The 18,506-nt window shown below is 36.3% G+C and overlaps 2 protein-coding genes across 3 annotated transcripts in view; both read right to left on the bottom strand.

Moving 5' to 3' along the window:
- Positions 1 to 1,133: 1,133 nt before the first annotated feature.
- On the bottom strand, positions 1,134 to 4,776 carry rflnb (refilin B). Its single transcript, NM_001386285.2, is given in 3 exon segments — positions 1,134 to 2,819; positions 2,942 to 3,021; positions 4,142 to 4,776. Coding segments are annotated over 3 exon segments (585 nt in total). The 5' UTR covers positions 4,331 to 4,776; the 3' UTR covers positions 1,134 to 2,503.
- Positions 4,777 to 5,818: 1,042 nt separating this feature from the next.
- Positions 5,819 to 18,506, bottom strand: part of vps53 (VPS53 subunit of GARP complex) — a 52,739-nt gene continuing 40,051 nt past the window's right edge. Inside the window, exons 16-22 of one of the 2 annotated variants that reach the window (XM_087282836.1) lie at positions 16,292 to 16,374; positions 16,110 to 16,188; positions 14,127 to 14,275; positions 13,961 to 14,030; positions 13,748 to 13,885; positions 7,801 to 7,905; positions 5,819 to 7,218 (exon numbers count right to left, since the gene is read on the bottom strand). In XM_087282836.1, the coding sequence (XP_087138962.1) occupies positions 7,045 to 7,218; positions 7,801 to 7,905; positions 13,748 to 13,885; positions 13,961 to 14,030; positions 14,127 to 14,275; positions 16,110 to 16,188; positions 16,292 to 16,374 (798 nt within the window). In that variant the 3' untranslated portion in view covers positions 5,819 to 7,044. 2 annotated transcript variants of the gene reach the window in all.

Here is an 18,506-nt window from a genome sequence, read left to right on the forward strand (position 1 = left end):
GAAAACATCAATCTAACTCTTCAACGAGGTCAAACAAAGTTATATGGATCAGCTAAACTCCAAAGATAGAGGCGGGTATCTTTATAAAAGCCAAATTTTACATTAACAAATGATCTATAATGAAAGATAATGTCCATTCTCAGGTATGACACTTCAGTGTAAAACAGCAGATGAACACCTGAGCATCTCTGTGCAGTCCAAGGAAAGAATGAGAACAAGAAGAAGGATGAAGAAAAGGCCAAAGACATCCATGATGAGTGAGTCTCAGGAGAGCCTGAGGTGGGCAGCGGAGCTGTCAGACCCTGTGGAAGAGGAAAAGAGGATCGAGCTTTATAAAACCAACAGAAGGAAGCGCTATCAGGCCGCTCAAGAAGGTCTTTTGAAAAATTTGGTGTCTGGCGACAACCAGTAAAGTCTTCTTCTATTAATGATAAAAACGCTCCTATAATACTGACTCACTCCTCTAGAGGGCACTCGAGAACAGAAAATGAAAAGATCACATTCACAAGTTGTAGTTTGGTTTTGTTTAGTAGCATGATGCTAAAACCACAACAAAAATCCAAAGTAACTGACTAAGGTTACTAGATTACGTAATTACGTACATTTTTGTATTCCTAAAATCTTTTTACGTACTTTTTATGGATATTATTTACACTGTGCCAGTAAATTAGCCTATTAAAAATATTCTTCCCAAGTCTCTTTTATCATTTAAAAACAATACAAAATATCGTACAGCTACATACAGTTTAATTGAATATTTACAAGTAATGACCATGCTATGTCTTCCATGCTTCTACTTATGGATGGAAAAGGCCAAATTGACAAAATAAAATAAATAACAAATTATGCAGGGACTTTCAACCTTTGACTTAAAACAAATGAGTTAGACTAGAAGTAATCTTAAAGTAATCCAAATGATAAAAATGTTACTTATAAATCAATTATCTAGATTACTAACTGCTATAAATGTATTTGATTCGGATACTCTTTGCCCCACCAACTTCAGCTCCATTATTACAAATATATCCAGTCAGCTCATTTAGACTGAAATAAAACTGACTAAAAAGTCATTTGTAATCAGTGACTACAAGTTTGCAAGTAATCCACCCATCACTAAGAAAAATGCACATATGTAACTTTTTAAAAAAATGAATTTATTATTTCATTTTAAGTCAATAACCACCTCATCATACACGATAAAAGAATCAGTTAAAAGAATTAAAACAGGCTTTAAAACCAGCACATTTGAGTCACTCACTCAGTCAATAACTGTGCACAGAATTAAAAAGAAATAAAAAAGATTATAAAATAAATAGATAAAACATTTTTAAACTGAAGAGCTGTTATTTACATTATAATTTACTTCAAAAACTGGTCCACAGATGCTTCAGTCTGCAGCATCAATTCATTTCTATGGTGATCCCACTTCTAATGTCTTCCTTCATAAGTGACAATACTGAAATTGACTTAAGACAAAAGAGAGCTGTGGAGTCAAGAAGAAGATGGATAACGGCACAAGTGTGATTACAGTAGTAAAATATGCAGAACAGGTTAGTTTCTGATGAAGTTAAAGCTTCGGCCTAAATATATGACATACCCCTTGTGCAAAAACACCCTAAAATACTCTGGTTCTTAAAAAAAAAAAAAAAAAAAAAAAAAAAAACATTCTCAAAGACCTAATGAACTTTTCCCTCAGTGAGATCTGAACCCGTTAAATACATGTGAACATGATATGTATAGAAGCTTCAACTTTGTAACTTAATCCTAAAAGCCACCTATTTTATGGCAGGGCAAATCAGTTTGTACATCCAGTATTTCTCTATCGCCAACTACGCTTTCTAGAGAACCATCAAATCTAAGCCTTTAAAACCATGACCGTTCACTATCAGATCTCTGAAACCTGAATCTCACTAAATCAACCACATTTCTACATACAATTAAAAACCATTGTTGCACACCATCACCGAGAGCTGATGGAGAAAACCATTCAAGTCTCTAAATACTGCTCTTAAAGGGATAGTTCACCCAAAAATGATCATTTACTCACACTCAGTTGGTTCTAAACCTTTATGAATGTCTTTATTCTGTTGAACACAAAACACAATATTTTGCACTAAGATTAACAGTATAGTAGCCACACTAACATTAAAAGAAGCTAAAAGCACGATGAATGTCAATGGCTGCTGCTTTCCAACATACTTCTAAATATCTGTCTTTATGATCAACTTTAGAAAGAAACTCTGGTTTAAAACATGAATAAATAATGAGGACTTACAATTTTGTGTGTGAACCATCCCTTTAAGCAGACACCGTTGCTTACTCTCCTCCAGTCTAAAACAAACTCACTAAAACTAACCCGTCTGTCAAGCCCTTTCCAACTGGCAACAATTTCAGTCAGAGTTTCCCTTTTTTCCCTCTTGGGACTCAGTGAATGCAGGCGGTGGTTTATAATTGGTACATATGGGTGTAATGTCAGGCACAGATGCCCCTGTGTGTGTGTGTTTCAAAAAGCAGCCCTGCAATCAGAAGCCTGCAGCTCTACCGCAGAGAAGAAGCGCTTGGTCAGCTTGTGCCCGTCATAATTGAGCTGGGTGGTGTAGAAGGTCCGGGTGTGTTTGGGATAGACTATGGTGGTGCTCTGATAGCGCTGCACCCGCTGACGGGGCCCAAACTCCAGCTGGGTCTTATAATGTCTCCACGTGCTCTGAGGAAGAGCCAGCACTGTCTGACTGCACATCTCCAGACCCAAACCCCTGGGCTGCAGGGTCACGTCCTGAATGAAGTGCCGATCTGAATCATAACGCACAGACGACGTGTATCTGTAACAACACATGTAACAAGTTAATGCTGCATCTGAACTGCACCTGCCTGGAGCAAATTGGCCAAATCCCAAAAATCGTCCGATGCAGTTACAAAGTAAAAAATAAATAAATAAACTCACCTTATTTCTTTTAGTGGTAGAGAGTCAAGTTCAATTCCTTCTCCATAGGACAATGCATGCAAGTGCCTATTATTAGGAACCTGTAATGAATAAATTAGCATGTGGTTTTGGTTTAATATTGACTTGAGTCAAGCAAAATATGTGACTAGAGTGATGAGTTTATATTTACAATAGATTTTAATGAACAAACATATTCAGTAAACAAACTATATTAATTAAAAATAAATAAAATAAATAATGCAAACAAACACCACAAAACAATAAACAAAAACAAAAAATAAATAAATAAAAAAACAAACAAACAAATAAACAAACAAAAATTAAGCAGATAAATAAACAAATAATAAACAAAAATAAATAAATAAACAAAAAATATAAATAAACAAATAAAAAATTCATAAACAAAAAATAAAATATATATATATACAATGATCAAAAAATTATAAATAAACATTCACACACACATGAATTAGGACTTTGTTATTATTTTGAATTATTACTTTGTTTGTTGTTATTATTGTTTTGGTTTAATTAAGTTTTATGCACTATTTAAACATGTATATAATCAGTGCATGAAACTGAACTAAAAGTATAGAAAATCCCAAATTATTTAACCTAAATAGTCATATAAAATGATTATATAAAAATAAAATAAATAATAATAAAATATTATAAAAATAACTAAAATTAATGCATGCACAAAATCAATTTAAAATATATACAATTACAAAAGTAGCCTAGGTTTAATAAAAGTGAGTATCTGATAATCAAACTTATTTAAAAACAGCTAATATAAACTGAATATAAGGCTAATTTTCTCTATTTATTAAATATTATATTATTGCTTTCTATATATATATATATATATATATATATATATATATATATATATATATATATATATATATATATATATATATATATATATATATATATATATATAGCATTAAAATATACAAGGTTTGCCCTTATCATTTTTAAATCGGTATTTATTACTTAAATATCCAATAAATAGCCTAAATATTAGCATCTATTTCACTCAGCATCACAATTGAAATAAAATTCTGAACAAATAAGCGTATAAATACAATGACATTTAATATTTTTAAATGTTACTAGGGTTGTTTATGTTTATAACTATAGTTTTTGTATAGGCTACATAGTATGAAGTTGCATGTCTGCTGAATAAAGCACTCGTACCGTCGCTGTCCCTCTGCTCTCGTCCTCGGTAACCAGGGTTCCAGCCCCTGCGCCCTGCAGTAACCAGACGCTTGGACTCGGACTAGGGGGCAGACCGGAGTCCGGACTGTCCAGCGGCCGGTCAGCTTTAAAGTTCATATCCAGCGGATCGTCGTCAGACACATTCCGCAAGTTCAGTCTTCCCACCATTGCTTTTAAAGTTGCTCAACACTTGCTCAAGCAGGCTCTACAAGCTCTCTTAATGCAGTCAAATTGAATTACGTGTAGAATAGTCTCTCCCCTTTCAATCTCGCTGGAAACCCGGTCTAACCATTGATCCGAGCGGCTTGTGTAAAGTAAACCAGCTGTGAGATGCCGTGAACGATCGTCGGTAATCCGTCTCGTGGCTCTGGCTCAGCGCTCCCGTTACTCCGAGACTTTGAATCGCAGATCAGAAGAAGCTGCGAATGTGTTTGTTGTTGCCAAGTTCAAATGGCTTGGTAAGAAGTGTGAGCAGAATGGAAAGTTCCCCGACGCTTTCAGTCAGGGGGTCATCATCCTCTCATCGCCAGGGAAGGAAGGGGACGCGAGTTTATCCTCTTGTCAGCCTGCCTGCATTCAAAGCAGTCCGCACTCAAAGACGCTCATTGTTTTACAAGCGCCCGCGAGAAGGAGACGCCTTTAAATCTGATTCCGACTGCTGATTGGAGTGACAATTAAAGAGAACCAGGAGACCCTCCCTCTAGACACACGCCAACTGCACCTAAAGCCTGAAACACGGTAAATAGAACACATCGATGACGAGAAAAAAAATAAAACCTCAATTCCGTTAACTCTTACAGCCACCGTATATATGTTTATTCATGTTCTTCATTTTTTGCTTTATTCACCATTCTTCTATCATCCCTCCGTCCATCTCTATTAGTTTTTACGTTCTATCTTCATCCTTTTTGTTTATTCAGCATTCTTCTATCCATCCATCCAGCCATCCATCCATGCATTCATATTCTTCCATCATCCTTTGATTCATTCACCATTCTTCCATCCATCCATTTATTAATGTTCTTCCTTCATCTTTTGGTTTATTCACTATTCTTTCATCAATCCATCTATCCATCCATCCATCCATGTTGTTCCTTCATTTTTTTGTTTATTCACCATTGTTCTATCCATCCACCTATCTAACCGTCCGTCCATTCATCAATTTATATTTATGTTCTTCCTTCATCCTTTGGTTTATTCACCATTCTTCTATAATCCATCCATCCATCTCCATTCATTCATACACGTTCTACTTTCATGCTTTTTGTTTATTCACCATTCTTCCATCCATCCATCCATCCATCGATCCATCCATTTATTAATGTTCTTCCTTCATCCTTTGGTTTATTCACAATTCTTTCATCCATCCATCCATCCATCCATCCATCCATCCATTCACCTTCTTCCTTCATTCTTTGATTTATTCACCATTCTTCTATACATGTATCCATCAGCCATTCATCCATCATTCCATCCATCCCTGTCTATCTATCTATTCATTTGCTAATTTGTTGGTCATTATATCATCCATCTATTCATTCCTCCATCCACCCATCCATCTGTTTGATTGTCTGTTCATCCACCATCAATTTAGCCTTCAGCCATTCATGCATCCATCCATCCACCAATCCATATAAAATGACAAAAACAAGTTGGTCAAAGCCCATAGTCAACAGATTTTTACTGAGCAGAATGTATCTCTGCAGTTATTCTTAAAAAGCTGTCGTCATATTCACAGAAGGCAGGAATGTTTTGATTAGAAGCCGTCAACAGTATAAACCAGAGTAGAAATCATTGCAAACAATATTGCAATAAACTCACATACATCACAGTAGCCACTCCAGCACATAAATCATACATTCATTGCACAAATCTAGCTTTGATATGCACTGCGGTTGAGCTCTTTTAACAAGTCCAAAGCCATATACAGAGAAGAAACCATCCTAAAGAAGAGTGCGATAATAGATTAAATGATCCAAATGACAGTAAATCCATTCCACGGTTCATTTAATGACCTATTAAAAAGGACTATAAAATAAGTTATGTCAAAACGATGAACACAAACAAATACTTCTTTACACAAGTGAACAGCAGATGACGCAAATGAAAATTATAGATCCACAGCATGAACACTAATATTTCTGCGTTCCGATAATCTCCCATGAACTTCAGTTATTGTTCGCAAAGAAAATATTTCTATCATGGGAAGCATGAGGGGTGGATATTTCTTCCTTACGACTCCTGCAGGAACAAAACATCTACAGTGTGAGTGTTTCTTTCTTTTCGCCCCAACCTGGGAAAACATTTTAAAAGCCAAAACAACTGGTTTGTCGTTTCAGCAGGACATCTCAAGCTCCTTTGTTTTGGAGTGTCTGAAATATGCTACCCAACAGGCCCAAGCTCCACACAGCCGTTTACTGTTATAGTGAGGGGACAATTAGAAAAACTTTGGCTTTAAATCATTTTGATGTTGGAAATCCCAAGCCAGAACATTTTGTGCCAGAATAGCAGCAGGTTACTTTTCTAGGCCACATTGCCCATTGCATAAATCAGAAAAATGTGCAAAGTAAATGACACTGTGGGTATTAGTGTTGTAAAGTGGAGCAAGAAAAAAAGGGGGGTGATGGCAAAATGACTCATTCATGCCAGTAATGTGTTGAGGTTCAGGAAAGGACTTGAATCATAAGGCTTATAGTAAAGCAATTCATGAAAGCCTCAAAACCATGATTTGTAAAAGAACATAAATACATACAGAGGACACAGCAGTAGTATTTACACTCCATTTTCAGCAGGATAAAACTGGAGTGGCGACATGTTTTCAGGCCATGCTGATAATGGAGATTAGTGTGCACTAATAAAAGTGCTCACATTAATGAACTGAGTTATTGAATCCTCTTTTTGATAAGCTTCTCTAGTTTGCGGATACGGGAGGACTCTTGTTCTGGAGTGGGTGCGCTGAAGGACAGTGATGGGCCTCCATCCGGTCCTGACGGTGGAGTCGGCAGCCGCTGTCTGAAGAGCTCCAGCATGGTGCTCTGCTCACTTCGTTTCAGACCCTGCAGGTTAGGAGGGAAGAGAGGTATAAAGTTTATAAAACTGAGCATCGATGAGTTTGCTCTTTGGTGTTTGGACATTCAGCAGTGAAAATTAAACCACACTGAACTGAACTGAACTAAACTGAACTTCAACTCTGAAAACTGGATTGACACACTGTAAATCTACTATGATCTTCTATGTTAAGCTGCTTTGACACAATCTACATTGTACAAGTGCTAGAGAAATAAATAAAGGGAGCTGTCAGATTTCATCTAAAACATCTTAATTTGTGTTCTGGAAATGACTTAAGGTCTTGGTGGATTAAAACCGCGAGGGTGTGTAATTAATAATTTTTTTTTTTTTTAAGTTTGGGGTGAACTAACCATTTAAAATGATTCAGAATATTTTAATGACATATATATATATATATATATATATATATATATATATATATATATATATATATATATATATATATATATATATATATATATATATATAAACACATTTTAATGATCTGTAAAGATTGTATTAAAATTGTGGTTCTGTGGCTACTCTGTTCTACAGATCTCATGAAACAGATGAAGCGCAGCCTTACTTACCTTCATATCTAGAATCTTCTGGAAGGTTTCAGGATTGCTGTCGGCAAGCAGTTTAATGTAGTTGTCCACAAACACCACAGATGGCTCGTGAGGGGCCATGACCACCTGAGAGGTGAAGACAAACAAGTGAGCTAAACTACAGCCGTACTCCCCAAACTCTCACCAAAGAAACATTTCCACATGAGACCCACTCGACGAGCAAGAGGCAACATAATAATACGCGGAGCTGAAAGATAAAGAGCTAAACAAAGAGCAAAAAAAACTTGAAGAGTGTATTTAAGACGCTCTTTTACCAGCGTAATTACTCTACGCTTGAATGGAGTTGAATTAGCCTCACCGGTAATTTTTTGTAGGGTATAATGGGAGTCTCAATAGAGCAGTAAAAGAAGGTTAAATGGGGTACAGGCATGCACTGCAAATCTGATTCTTGCAATTCGTGTGGGAGGATTAGAAAAAAAAAATTTGGCTATCTTGCGACTATTTAGATTTGTAACAGAGCAGACGAACACATGGCTGACAGACACAACTAGGGGGGAAAGTATCTTAATCATCTTCCCGTGCAACATTTCCCTTTCTACAATGCCCATTATTCCTTCTTTTCTTTTGACTCTCAGCACCTGAAACCAGGAAATGAAGATAAGGGTCAAAACAAAGCATGACACAGAACGTCTTGAATTCTGAACGTTCCTTCCTTTCCACAGAGAGATTTACTTCGCGAGCGTCATGGAGGCAGGCCAAGGAAAAGCCTTGAAGAGGCTTGTTGTAGTTACCTCGTAAATGAGAAGGAAAGAATAGAGAAAACGTGAGGTGGGGGAGAGAAAGTCTGCCTTTCCGTTCATTTCCAAAAAAGAGCCACAATGGGGGGTTTAGTGGTGAGAACGGCATTTAAAAAAAAAGAAGAAAAAGGAGAAGAGTGTGGAAAACAGCCACGTCTCACAGGCAGCAGCACGCTTGGCTCACTCTTCCTCTTTCGGCTTCACATCTCTCTGAGGTTTAGGCCCGAGGATGGGCAGGAACTCGTCCCCGGCCAAGGAAAGAGAGAAAAACTGAAGACATCTTTAACAGATTACTCTCCACGTTTACCCTGTAATGAGCGTCATGTGGACAGCCAAGCCACCACCAGCAATGAAGCTCCTATTTCAGCCATAAACTGCTGAACGGGTGTCGAGCTTCACTCGTGTAATTCAACAGCGATTAAGAAAGAGCAATGACAAAGCCAGACTGAGGTGGCAGATGATTGTGCTGTTGTGTCATGAAGAGCAAGAATAAATGCGTAGCAGTGGAGGCCCTTGATGCTGAAGAACATATTGAAGAATGAACGGCTCTTCCTGGAACCACAGAGCAAAATATGCTGATGAAGATGGAAGTAATTACCTGAGAGGCACCTGGGGCCCAACAAAGCCAATCGTTAAATGCCAACCAGATTTGAAAGACCCACCGTATGCAAGTTAAGATCAAGGCTGGGTTTCTTTTAGTTTCATGTGCAGACATTCAAATGGTGCAGTGGTCATCAAAAGTGATTCAGTGAGATGACTTGTTTGCATTAACCAATGTTTTTTTTCCTCTTGCTAAATTTCAATCCAACAATTATAATGATGGGTGTTTGCAGGTAAAATTGAAGTCAAAATTAGCATTAAAATGATTAGAATGAAAATTTCACAGGAGGTTTTAATAAATCACTTGTCATTTCTTCACGTCTTTCCCTTGACAATAGTACATCCTATGCTTAGAGTTAATTTTAAGAGACTAGTGTTCAACATAAAGTGCATTTTAAAAGCTTAACTCGGTTAATAAAATCTGTTTAACATTACTTGTTGAAATTTCACAGGAGAACTAATCATTTAACTGTACACTACCTGACAAATGTCTTGTCGCCTATCCAAGTTTTTTGAAACATAACTTCTAGTTGATTATTTGTTATCTGAAGTGGCTTATATGAAAGGCAAAGGCCTATAGATTACGCTTATTTTACCTAAATAAAATATGATCATGTCTTGATTTTTAATTATTTAATTAGAACAGTAAGGTCTGACTTTGATAAGACAAAAGTCTTGTGACTCAAATGTCTCAACAGTGACTCAAATAACTTATTAATAAAGTCATATGAAATGACAAAGAAAGCGCGCTAGAAGGACTCCCAGAGTTCAAGATTTTTGGATTCCTCTTCAATGCCTCCTCCTTTATCTTACCCCAGACATGCTCAATAATGTTTATTTCAGGTGACTGGGCTGGCCAATCCTGGAGCACCTTGACCTTCTTTGCTTTCAGGAACTTTGATGTGTAGGCTCATGTATTTGTGATAATTGGGATGCAGTTCAACATGATTCATCACAAAAATCTACCTTCTGACACTTACAAATGATCAACTAGAAGTAAAGTTATTTTTTGTTGCATATACAACTGAGATCGACAACAAGACTCATATATTCTCATATATTGTTTAATTAAATTTCAGGTATGCTCAATGTACATCCTTATGTAGACATGAAAAAAAATTGTAAATACTTTTGCCTTAAGACCTTAAAAGTGTGGCCCGTGTGTTTTTGGTTTTAGTAGATAGTCTTTGCATGACCTTGTACAATTAGAGCTAAACCCAGAATGAACATTAGATGGATTAAAGTTGAATTCCAGGCAGTTAAAAGACCAGGAGCAGGAAAGCCCCGGAGAGCCCAATAAAAGCGTGTGGAGCATGTGTAGGGCTGGAGACAGGGGTCATTGAGAAGAGGGTGGATGTGGAGATCAGGGCAGAAGGATTGACTGAGGCACACGCCATCCTCTACTCGTACAACCACAACATCTGACTACATGTACCGGTGAGGTCAGAATTATTAGTCCTCCTGAATTATTAGCCCCCTGTATATTTTTTCCCAATTTATGTTTAACGTAAAGAAGATTTTTTCCAACGCATTTCTAAACATCACAGTTTTGATAACTAATTTCTAATAAAAGATTTCTTTTATCTTCACTATGATGATAGTACATAATATTTTACTGGATATTTTTTAAGATACTAGTGTTCAGCTTAAAGTGCAATTTAAAGGTTTAGTTAGGCAAGTCGGGTTAATTAGGCAAATCATTGCATAACAGTTTTTTGTTCTGTAGACAATAAAAAAACAATATTGCTTAAAGGGGGCTAATAATTTTGACCTTAAAATGTTCTTTGAAAAATTAAAAACTGCTTTTATTCTGGCCTAAATAAAGCAAACAAGACTCTCCAAAAGAAAAAAATATAGGCAATACTTAAACATAATTTAGGAAATATTTGAAAAAAGAAGAAAAAAAAAATCACAAGAGGGCTAATAATTTTCCAACTTCAACTGTGTACTTTTGCCTTTTTTGTACACATATTCTAACATTCTAAATTCATCAGGACTCGAGGATCAAATATGAAAACTAAAGCATACAAATGGGTAGGAATCATGCCACTCTGGAAACTGAAATATAACATCTAATTAGTGATGCACAGTTGTGTGATCAGCAGTAAAAATCTCTGATGGCCAAAGGACACTCTTGCCCAGGAACACCAAACACCCACAAAGAAACAACCCAGAAAATACCCATGTTTACAGAAGGAAATACTTTCTGCATTATAAACAGAAGTTAACAGTTTTAATAAGCTATGTTTCCCTTAAAAGATGAATTTATGTAAATGCTGAGTATTTGTCATGGACATCTTGTCAGTGAAGCACAGTTGTGTGATTAGCAGTAAAATATCTTTGAAAGCCAAAGGGCACTCTTGTGCAGGAACACCCACAAAGAAACAACCCAGGAAATAGCTATGTTTCCATCCAAAGATGCAAATTAAAACTATGCACAAAACTGGAATTATCACATTAAAGATTTGTGAATAATGCAGCATTTCCATCCAGTGAGTCAAAGGAGAACAAAATCGTCACTTCCTGATAAACCAGAGGATATTATAAAACAAACTTGTCTTTTTTAGGCAAGTTTATTTATATAGCACATTTCATACATGGTGGTAATTCGAAGTGCTTTACTTAAACAGGAATAAAAGTATGATAAAATAAAAACAAATAATAAAAGTGATTAAAACAGATTTTAAAATGTGTTAATAACAGGTTTTAAGGGAATGGAAAAAAAAGGAAAGCCATAATAGTGCGATCTATCAGACGTAGCACATTTTAATACTAAATGACTTGCCCCTCAGAAGACAATGCCGACACAATGAATGCGTGGTGGCGTCTGAAGGCATGAGACGCTCTTTGGAAGCGCAGAAGTTCAACACAATTCTTTAGGTAGTAATACTAAACCCCTGTAATGACAGACTTTGCTTAAGGCATTGAACAACCAAAAAAACCTTTCAGATGTTTTACAATGAGGTCGGCACTGCTGATTTGTCCATTAAGGCTGTACATGGCACCTATTTTTATCATCACATGATCTCTTTTAACAAAATAACATTACATTTTTAATGCGCATATTTTAGGCATTTATTTGGTAAAAGTGTTTTCATGGTTATGTTGTTTTTAGGCACATTTTTTAAATTTTATGCGCATCTTTTTATGTAATTGATCCAAAATGTGCATGAAGATAGGTAGATGGAAACAAAGCTATTTATTTAGCGTGACTAATAATCACATGACTATGAAGTATAGGATTTATATAAGGATTTCTTTTTTGACTGAATTTATGAAGTGAGTGAAGTAAAACATGTTATTATATGTGGTAATTTCACATGCAGCATTTACTACTCGGTGAACTACGGCTCTGTAAAGCAAGTGTAAACAGCTTTCATTATCACAGATTGATTATCTCAATGTCATTATAGTCTGATTAAATCGATTTCCATGTAAAGGTGCGGTCACTCTTGTGAAATTTCAGCAAAATTTTGAACACAAAAAGGCCCATTATAGTAGTGTTGAGATGTATAAAAAGCAATCACTTTCAATCCGAACAGCTTTTCTGTTGATGAGAGAAATCTCAAGCAAGATATTTATTTCAACCACGTCAAAATTGTGTTCTCACAAATTCATCCAATAATAAATGGATTTTTTTTCTTTTAAAATTTTATAATAATAATTAATAATAATTCCTTACATTAATATAGCGTTTTTCTGGACACTTAAAGCACTTTACACATTTTTGGGGGGAATCTCCTCATCCACCACCAGTGAGCAGCATCCACCTGGATGACACGACGGCAGCCATTTTGCGCCAGAACGCACACTGCACACCAGCTGACTGGTAAAGAGGAGACAGAGTGATGAAGGCAATTATGATATGGGGATGGTTAACAGAGCATGAAGGACAGAGGCCAGTGGGCAAATTTTGGCCAGGATGCCGGGGTTAAACCCCTATTCTTTTTCGAAGGACATCCTGGGATTTTTCATGACCACAGAGAGTCAGGACCTCAGATTAACGTCTCATCCAAAAGACGGCGCTCACTGAGCAGTATAGCGTCCCCGTCACTATACTGGGGCGTTAGGACTCACACAGACCAAAGGTTGTGTGCCTCCTGCGGGCCTCACTAACACCACTTCCGGCAGCAACCTAGCTTTCCCATGTGGTCTCCAATCCAGGTACTGACCGGGTGCAGCCCTGCTTAGTTTCAGAGGGTGACCACGAGGGAGTTGCAGAGATCTAGCAGCCAGCAACGGGGACTGGCACACTGACCACATTTTAAGAAGGCACCGGAAAAGATGACAACCCCATGTCTGTTTTTAATCTACATGTAAATATGAGTTGAGCTTTATGAGCGAGGAATATTAAACTGTGGGAAAGCCAAGGTATGTGAGCACTTCCTGTCTCTCTGAGAGAACTCATTAAAGCAGACATGCTCAGCTTAGTAAATAACTCCAACTGAGCGCTGCACCATGCAGAGCTTTATGAGCAGCTGATCATTAAAGACCTTCCTGTATTGAGCTTCTACTCAGGGGGGCTTGTTTCTCAAATTTTTAAGGTCTAAAAATGCGTGCAGGGTTCCCACCTTGAGAATCATCTCAGCCCGAGTCATTCCTTTCACCACTATTTTGGTGTAGCTGGCAGGAGCTTTTCGGACCACCTGAGAGCCAATAGAAGGGAGGTCTAGAAGAACCGTCTTCAGCGAATGAGTGTCTAGGAGTAGCTATTCAGGAGAAAGAAAATAAGCATATTTGTTTTGAACTTAAAAACTAAACAAAGTATCTGAAACTCCACCCACCTGCTCGGCTCCAACCATGCTGATTGGCTTACACCTGAAGAGGTGATTGATGAACTTTGGAATGAAGGAGCTTGGGATAAAAGTAAAAGAGTCAGCGTGAATTTAGTAACCACTGTGTTATGAAAGAGTCTTGTTGCAATGATGAATGAGCAGCTGCAGTACTGACTTGGTGAATTTAATGCAGAACTGGGTGAAGTATTTGCGGGTGGAGGCCAGGTTGTCTCTGATGATGGGCACGTTCTGTTTGATGTGCATGATTACAGAGGTCACATATGGGCTTTGGTCACCCACATGTTCCACGCTCTGCCACGGCATCTGTACAAACACACAAATTTAACTTCATGGTTTACATAAATTATCTAAAATGCACTCTGAAAGGGTGTTGTTATTGTTCTTAATTAAAATTTAAAATATCGAAATAAACCTGAATTACTCAGGAATCAAAAATAATAATAATAGAAATGTTACCTTGGTAACTAAGTATTAAATTTACTATTACAATACAACTTTGTGATAAGGGTTCATTGGTCAATATAATTGTTATAATTACATGAGTGACCATAATAACCGACACTATTACATTGTTATAATCAAATAATCATTAGTTAATGCACCAAGAACTAATGTAAACAAGCAACTAACAAAAGAATTTTGACAAAGAGCTCCGGCTGGCATTTCTGTGTGGAGTTTGCTTGTTCTCCCTGTGTTCTTGTAGATTTCCTCCGTGTGCTCTGATTCCCCCACAGTCCAAAGACATGTGCTGTAGGTTAATTAGGTAAGATAAATTGTCCGTATTATATGAGTGTATGTCCTGGTCCTCCAGGTTGGAGGTTGAGCGTTGGGCTAACAACCCACCTCATCAAAACTAGATGTTTTAAAACACCAATATGGTGTGGCTAAATATCAACTTATCAACTTTATATTAGTTAATACATTTCCTAAAGTCAACAAATGAGATTTTATTTGTTTTATTTGTAGCAGGAATAACAATGAAGAAATAGAAACATTAAAAAATGTTTTTACTCAAAAGAGAAAAATCACGAAACAAAATTAAAAAATGAAAGCCAAATACTAATAATAATAACAGCATAACACTATAAAATATGTAGATCAGAATATATTATAATATTGCAAATTGTAATGAATACAAAAATAACAGTGATCTTTAACAATCAAAAACAGCTGACATGAACCTATATTTAAGTTCCGGCATAATCAGATTTAAAAGTTAAACTATTTTCATGTTATGGTTAATAATGGCCAATATAGGGCATATATTAAAATCATAAACTATTTAATGCCAATAGTATAAAATAAATCATACTAAATAAACAATTCTTCCTAACAAAAAAGTAGGGGATAACCTATTTATGGTGCTCAGCATATAGAAGTACACCCCCCACAAATCTCACATTTAAATTAATATTTTCTATAGGTAGAGATACAATATTATATTTGTGCATTTACATTAATTTAGTCAGTACTGAAGCCAAATCTGGAGCTAATCTAACAAAATAACTTACAATTAAGGATAAAAAATTAGTAGTCCAAATCTATATGTTATAGATATATTAAATAACATTTTCAAAAATAGCAAAAATCAAGAGAAACAAAAAATATGAAAAATTTTGTTGAAATGTTGTAGTTTTTTTATGTATTTTATGTAAATACTTTGCATGAATTTAAATGTATTATCTTTCCATTTCTCAAGATGTTCTGTAACGAATATTATTTTAATAAACATATCTGTTTAATAAATATGTTTTGATCAAATGCACCATTATATATTACTCATATTCACTGAGAAATGGAAAATATATATGCATTTTTAAAATGGGGTGTACTCCTATATGCTGAGCACTGTATTTAAATGCTAGCTGATAGCATAAATGACTGATGACCAACAAATGGCTGATATTAAAACTGTACAGAGTTTTAGATAATACTTTGTGATGAAATATTTAAATATGTAATATTTAATATAAAAAAACACTCTGAGATGTTAAAAACTACATGTAGAATTACACAAAGCATTAAAGCTATAAAAGCAATCATAATTACCGTCAATGGGAAAAATATGAGAAATCAACTAATATGACAAATGAAGGAAAAAATAAATATCATCTCATAACCGATAACAGTAAGGTACCTTGCTCATAGCAGTGAGGGCTGGATCACATGCAGCATCCAGATCCTGAACCAAGAGCTGGATACTGTTTGAAATAACCCTGCCAAACAGAGAGATTCATGGGGAAGTTATTTATCTCCTTACTAAACAAACACATTAGTTGTTCAGCGTTGAAGGTCAAGTCAGTGTGACTGGTTATTTACGTGCTAAATGTGTCCATCTCCCCAGAAAGGTTGATTCTCTCCATTAGAGACTTGTCCACCTTCTCCTTGAGCTTCTCCTCCAGCTGTGGACACCATACAGAACATCAGCATCATTGAAAAACTCATACATCTATGACACACATATATATAATTATTATGTGTACTACAGTTATTAGCCCCCTGTGATTTCTTTTTCTTTTTCTTTTTCAAATATTTCCTAAATGATGTTTAACAGAGCAAGGAATTTTTCACAGTATTTACTAGAATATTTTTTCTTCTGCAAAAAAGTCTTATTGGTTTCATTTCGGCTAGAATGAAAGCAGCTTTTAATTTTTTAAGCCATTTTAAGGTCATTATTATTAGCCCTTTTAAGCAATAATTTTTTTTCGATTGTCCACTGAACAAATAAAAGTAAATCGCCTAGACATATGGCGACAAATTAGAAAACATGAAGGTTATAGGAATGTTTTCTCACTAATAACCCATCCCGATTTCCCACCAGGCCTTAGAGCTGGGCTGGAAGACGATGAAGTGATGAAGGTACTAGAGTAGTGGGTGATGTTATTTAGGATGATACGATTCTCACATTCCAACAAATTAAGAACAAGTTTAGGATTCCTAATATGGACTTTTAAAATTATCTACAGGTTCGAAATTTTATTTTGACAAAATATAGAGATTACCCAGGAGGATTTGGTATTTCCCCAGTTAAATCACTTCTGGCCATTGATAGATCAAATATTTAACGCGGCATGTTTATAATACACTTTGTAATATTAAAACTAATAACCGTGACTCACTTAAGTGTAAATGGGAAGCTGATCTGGGTAGTGTAATTGATAATGACTCCTGTCTGGATTTACGTAGCAACCCTCTTTAGGCTATGTTCACACTGCAGGCAAATGTGGCCCGAATCTGATTTTTTCCTCCTCATGTGACTCAAGTAATGACAGTGTGAACAGCCCAAACTGCATGGAATCTGATCTCTACACCTAAATTTTGTGCCACTTTCATATCTAGTCTTAAATCAGACACAGATCTGATGTTTTGCAATGCGACAGCAGTGTGAATGGTTATGTAGGATTTCATGTGATTTTTACATAATCTTTGAGCAACATGCGTCATCATTCTGTCCTTCAAACACCATCTATTCCTCAGCCGTATAGTAGAATGACACACAGGGCAATTACTGTACCACAGATAGTCGGTTGTTCATGTTGAAAAAGATTTTGAAGGCCAAACTGTTGCTTGTTAACTAATCTGGTTAACGATTGAGGCACGGGTTGATCACGAAGTCGAAGAGTGTCGTGGGTGTAGTAGTGGGGGATTCGTGAAAGGGAGCGGAAACTTTCTCTTTGTGAGAAAAAAGAGCAGGTGCTTGAGCACCCAAACCCCCCTTCTGGACGTGTTTGCTGTTTATAATCAAGTAAAATTAAATAACTGCAAACAGACATAAACCAACTCTGCCTTCACAGTTCAGTCTACGGCTGCTCATTAACCCTTGATGAGTTCACTATACACCGGTGGTCAGAGCGCCACGCACCGCGGTTGTCATAAATCACAAGTGATCAGTGTTTTTAATCACAAGAGACTTATTTTAGGTTTAAAATGCCGAAATACACATAAGTAGTAACAGAACAACCCTTTACAGTTGGTTGTCACCATGCACCACGGTTGTCTGTGAAAAGTGTAATAATTATATAAGCATGATCTGACAATGTACTTCATACAGTATTCACATTATGTGCATAATTAGACATTTTGTGCTCTCCGTAAGTGTACTTTTGCGCATGTGGGTCAGTTTAGGAACAGGATCTGTTCACACTGCAAATCTGATATTGGCCACATTTATAAGAGTAGTGTAAACAGCCATGCAAAAAAATCAGATTTGAGCACTAGGCCTTGCAGTGTGAACGTAGCCTTACTGTTGTAGCCTCAAATTCTGTTTGGAAAAGGCAATTAAAAATTTTACACAGACTTTATTACGCCTGAGGTTAGACATAAAATGAATCCAGGTCTGTCTGAGCTGTGTGTCAAATGTAAATCGGACATTGGATCTTTCTATCATTGTATGCGGAGTTGTTCTCTTATACAGCATTTCTGGGACTTGATTAGACTGCAGCTCAACGCCATCTTTAAATGTACATTTCGATTGGGAGCAAAGGCTTGCTTTAAATCAAGCCCAGTTTAAATCAATGGCTGCTTGCAGTCTGCA

The sequence above is a fragment of the Danio rerio genome, chromosome 15, assembly GCF_052040795.2.
Source record: "Danio rerio strain M-AB ecotype USA chromosome 15, GRCz13ab, whole genome shotgun sequence".
In the NCBI taxonomy this organism is placed as follows: Eukaryota; Metazoa; Chordata; class Actinopteri; order Cypriniformes; family Danionidae; genus Danio; species Danio rerio.